Source organism: Trichechus manatus, unplaced genomic scaffold, assembly GCF_000243295.1.
Source record: "Trichechus manatus latirostris isolate Lorelei unplaced genomic scaffold, TriManLat1.0 scaffold00039, whole genome shotgun sequence".
NCBI lineage: Eukaryota > Metazoa > Chordata > Mammalia > Sirenia > Trichechidae > Trichechus > Trichechus manatus.
Window position 1 is genome coordinate 10,082,119 of NW_004443975.1, and position 4,588 is coordinate 10,086,706.

The 4,588-nt window shown below is 56.7% G+C and overlaps 1 protein-coding gene across 2 annotated transcripts; it reads left to right on the forward strand.

The window, feature by feature from the left end:
- Positions 1–46: 46 nt before the first annotated feature.
- LEFTY2 (left-right determination factor 2) lies at positions 47–4,198 on the forward strand. 2 transcript variants are annotated; one of them, XM_023730871.1, is made up of 5 exons: positions 47–296; positions 2,088–2,116; positions 2,219–2,334; positions 2,472–2,714; positions 3,058–4,198. In XM_023730871.1, exons 1-5 carry the CDS (start codon positions 47–49, stop codon positions 3,419–3,421), a joined length of 1,002 nt encoding a protein of 333 aa, XP_023586639.1. In that variant the 3' UTR covers positions 3,422–4,198. The 2 variants fall into 2 exon arrangements, with proteins under 2 accessions (XP_023586639.1, XP_004376004.1); XM_004375947.2 differs by having other exon boundaries at positions 2,088–2,334.
- The last annotated feature ends 390 nt before the right edge of the window (positions 4,199–4,588 follow it).

Sequence of the window (4,588 nt, forward strand, 5' to 3'; positions counted from 1 at the left end):
CCTCCTCCGGATCACAGCCCTCTGCTCCTGGCCCCTGAGCAGCAGCATGTGGCCGCTGTGGCTCTGCTGGGTGCTCTGGGTGCTGGCCTTGGCCGGCCCCACGGCGGCCCTGACGGAGAAGCAGATCCGGGCCAGCCTGCTGCAGCGGCTGCAGCTCAGCGAGGTGCCCGTCCTGGACAAGGCCGACGTGGAGGAGCTGGTCATCCCTGCCCACGTGAGGGCCCAGTACGTGGCCCTGCTGCAGCACAGCCACAGGGTCCTCTCCCGCGGGAAGAGGTTCAGCCAGAAATTCCGAGGTGAGACCTCCCTCCCTCCATCCCTGCTGCACTCGGGCTGGGGCGGTGGGGTGCTAAGGCTGGTCATGTCTGCTCTGGTGGTGTCAAAGGGGCCCTGGATGGGGCTCTGTGGGGGCTTCCTGGAGGTCCACGGCCGCAGGGGCAGTGAGGAGGGAACATGGTCCTGGGGGTATGGCGGGCCTCGGCCCCTGGGCTCTGTTCACTGAGGGGCCCACCTCTCAGGGCCGGGAGGGCCAGCTGGACCTGCCGGCAAAGCCAGGGGAAGGATCAGTATCCATGGGGTAGGGGAGCAGAGTGGAAGGAGGGAGGGACTGAGACGAGAACACGGTCTGGCAAAGGCGGCTTGGTGCTGGTGGGCAAAGAAAGTGGCCCCAGCAGGAAGGGATTGTCATCCAGAGAAGAGATTCATCCTGGGTTCAGTTCTCAGCTTTGACACTTGTTACTTTGGACAAGTTATGGAACATCCGAGTCTATTTACTTCTCTAGAATGAGGTTAAATTACCTCTGACTAACCTCCCAGAATGGGGCCCTGATGGTGCAGTGGTTAAGCGTTTGGCTGTGAACCAAAAGGTCAGCAGTTCAAATCCACCAGCTGCTCCTTGGAAACCCTATGGGGCAGTTCTACTCTATAGGGTCACTATGAGTTGGAATTGACTCAACAGCAACGGGTTTGATTTGGGTTTGGTTAACCTTCCAGAGTTGACAGCATTAAATGAGACGTGTGGGGCAATTTAATATTTTTAAAGTTCATTGCTTGAAAAAGAGCAATGAACATAATGGGACCTGGATCCTATTGCAGCCTCTCACCTCCCTGGGGTCATCTCCCCAGTGCCCAGAGCCAGACCCACACCCATCTGCTCTCAGGCCAGGCCCAGGGCCTGAGGAGACAAGGATGTTGGCCTGAATACCTCAGTAGAGGTGACTGCAGGTGACATTATGACTCACTGGTCAGGTGGTCATGCTGCCAACCCGGAGCCTCAGGTGTTAGGGAAATGTGACCTGGTACCTCTGAGGAGGGCGTCACGCATGTCCCTGCCACTTACCTCAGGGCTCAGTAGCCCCCCAGAGGTTGTTTACAGGTACCTGGCTCCTTGGCCTCCTTTAGGGGAGATTTCATTGTGCCTGAGCACATTTACACAGACATACACAGAGAGACATACACAAAGCCAGTTGCCATTGAGTCAACTCTGATTCATGGCCACCCCAAGCGTGTCAGAATAGAACTGTGCTCCACAGAGTTTTCAATGGCTGATTTTTCAGAAGTAGATGGCCAGGCCTTTCTTCAGAGGTGCCTCCGGATGGACTCAACCTCCAATCTTTGCACCACCCAGGGACTCTAAGCTCACTCACCAGAGAGGGAAATAAGTAAATTCAAGCCTCTTGCCTTGCCCCAAGACTCCACTAGAGAAAGTTAGGTTTAGCTGGTGACCGAGATTGCAGGGCCTCTGCTCCCCCTTCTCTGATCCTGCTCCCAGTTCAGGGCTTCCTATCACTGTACAAGGCTGGCTTTCCGTACAGGTAGCAACTGTAGCCCCAATCTTTTGCTCCAGTTCCAAAGCTGCCCCACCCAGTGAGGGTGGAGGTTACTAGTAAACAAGCCCACAATCCCATAGGATTGTTTTAGGAGACTAGACCTGGCCAGGAAGATCTTTTGGGGGGCGGGGGCAGGACCCTCCAGTTTTCCAGCCCCCAAATTTTCCGTGGATTTCTGGGGAAATCCTGTTCACTGGTTCTGGGTCCTGCAACCATCAGTGCCCGGAGAGGCTCTGCTAACCCTGCTCGTGTCCCCAGAGGTGGCCGGCAGGCTCCTGGCGTTGGAGGCCTCCACGCACCTGCTGGTGTTCGGCATGGAGCAGCGGCTGCCGCCCGACAGCGAGCTGGTGCAGGCTGTGCTGCGGCTCTTCCAGGAGCCGGTCCCCAAGGCCGCGCTCCGCAGGCACGAGAGGCTCTTCCCGCGCAGCGCCCGGGCCCGGGTCACCGTCGAGTGGCTGCGCGTGCGCGACGACGGCGCCAACCGCACGTCCCTCATCGACTCCAGGTGCGGAGGCGGCGGCCGCGGGGTGCATGGGGCGGGACGTGGGTGCGGGGCGTCCTGGCTGGACCACAGGGAGGGGGCGGCCGGGAGAGGCTCCCAGAGCCCGGCGTGACCGCCCGCGTCTCCGTGTCTGCTCCCAGGCTCGTGTCCCTCCACGAGAGCGGCTGGAAGGCCTTCGACGTGACCGAGGCGGTGAGCCTCTGGCAGCAGCTGAGCCGGCCCCGGCAGCCGCTGCTGCTGCGGGTGTCGGTGCAGAGGGAGCACCTGGGCCCCCTGGCCTCCGACGCCCACAGGCTCGTGCGCTTCGCCTCCCAGGCGGCGGGGGGCGCGGGGCAGCGGGAGCCCCAGCTGGAGCTGCACACCCTGGACCTGAAGGCCTACGGGTAGGCGCTGTGGGTCAAACCCGTGAACCTGAATTACCAGACAGATCGAGTATTAAACTTGTTGAAAACGGCAACTTTTCAGGTTGCTGTGGGAATATGGTAACGAGATAATGGATGTATAATATTCCTACTTCAACTCTTAGGAGACCTCAGTAAACGTTAGTTGCTATTATTTATGTTTTGGGTATTCATTCATCCTTTATCACAAATACCCGGCTTTTAGAAGGTAATGAGAGATGGATCCTAAATCTCCCTCCCAGATGCCCCACTATGCCCCAGCCTGGGCCTCCTGCCCGCAGCCCTCCTAGCTGACCTCTGACCCTGCCTCTCCTTGCCCCCGCAGAGCTCAGGGCGATTGTGACCCTGAGGCGCCAGTGACCGAGGGCACCCGCTGCTGCCGCCAGGAGACCTACATTGACCTGCAGGGGATGAAGTGGGCCGAGAACTGGGTCCTGGAGCCCCCGGGCTTCCTGGCCTACGAGTGTGTGGGCTCCTGCCAGCAGCCGCAGGAGTCCCTGACCTTCCAGTGGCCGTTTCTGGGGCCGCGGCAGTGCATCGCGTCGGAGACGGCCTCGCTGCCCATGATCGTCAGCATCAAGGAGGGAGGCGGGGCCAGGCCCCAGGTGGTGAGCCTGCCCAACCTGCGGGTGCGGAAGTGCAGCTGTGCCTCAGACGGGGCGCCTGTGCCCAGGGAGCTGGGGCCGTAGGCCTCTGACTGGACCCGCACAGAGGCAGGTCTTCATGTAGGTCTGAATTTTGTACTTAGCAAGTCACCCTTGCCCCGATTTAGTGCCCTTGTTTTACCTCTGCCCTGCTTCCTTCCGTTTCCCATGCTTGCTGTCCAGCAGCCATCCTAAGCACTTACATGAGTGAATATTGCTGAGCTCTGGTAAGAAATCCTGGCCCACTTACCGGAGCATCTAGCCAAGCAATGGACACATTGTCAGCTGGGGATTTCTGTTCCCTGGCAATTCTCAACTGAGGGTTCTATGATGAGAACTGGAGAAATAGATCTGATTTATCCTACTGCATGATGAATTAAAACAAAATAACACAAAAAAATCCCTGCTTCTCCTCAAAAGGGAGGATGTCTAAAAAACAACTCCTCATCCCTGGAAACATTGACCCATTTTGTACTTTTATAAACATGCCGGGTCCCTGTTCCCCTGAGAAGGTGCTGGGAGGGAAGACGAAGGGCTCCAGGCCTGGGGCAGTGGACAGGGAATCAGGACACCTGGTTTCTGGATCTGGCAGGACTACTAGCTGTAACCTCAAGCAAATGCAGAAGCTTTTAGGCCAACATGCCCTCTTAAAAAGGAGGAGCTGGACTTCAGCTCTAGACTTCAGACAGTCCCTAGCCCTACCTGCTCCTCCTGAGACTGAGCATTGCTTTTGCATATTTAGGTGATTTCCCCCACTGTTTTAACAGAATTTGTCACCAAAACCCACGTGTGTTTAGGTTGTTTCGTTTAGCAAAAACAATTGTATGTAGATAATCTGCTGAAATAAATTAAAAGTGGTTTCACTCTGTCTCTTTATTTAATTTACATAAAGGAGCCCTGGTGGTACAACGGTTAACTGCTCAGCTGCTAACCAAAAGGTTGGTGGTTAGAACCCACCCAGTAGCTCTGAGGGAAAAAGACCCGGTGATCTGCTTCCGTAAAAGACAACAGCCAAGAAAACCGTACGGGGCAGATCTACTCGGTTACATGGTGTCGCTATGATTTAGAACTGACTGGCGGCACCCAACAACCACCCTTTACTTAGGAGTCCCTTGGTGGCTCAAATGGTTAAGTGCTTGGCTACTAACTGAAAGGTTGGTGGTTCAAATCCACCCAGAGGTGCCTGGGAAGAAAGGCCTGATGACCTACTTC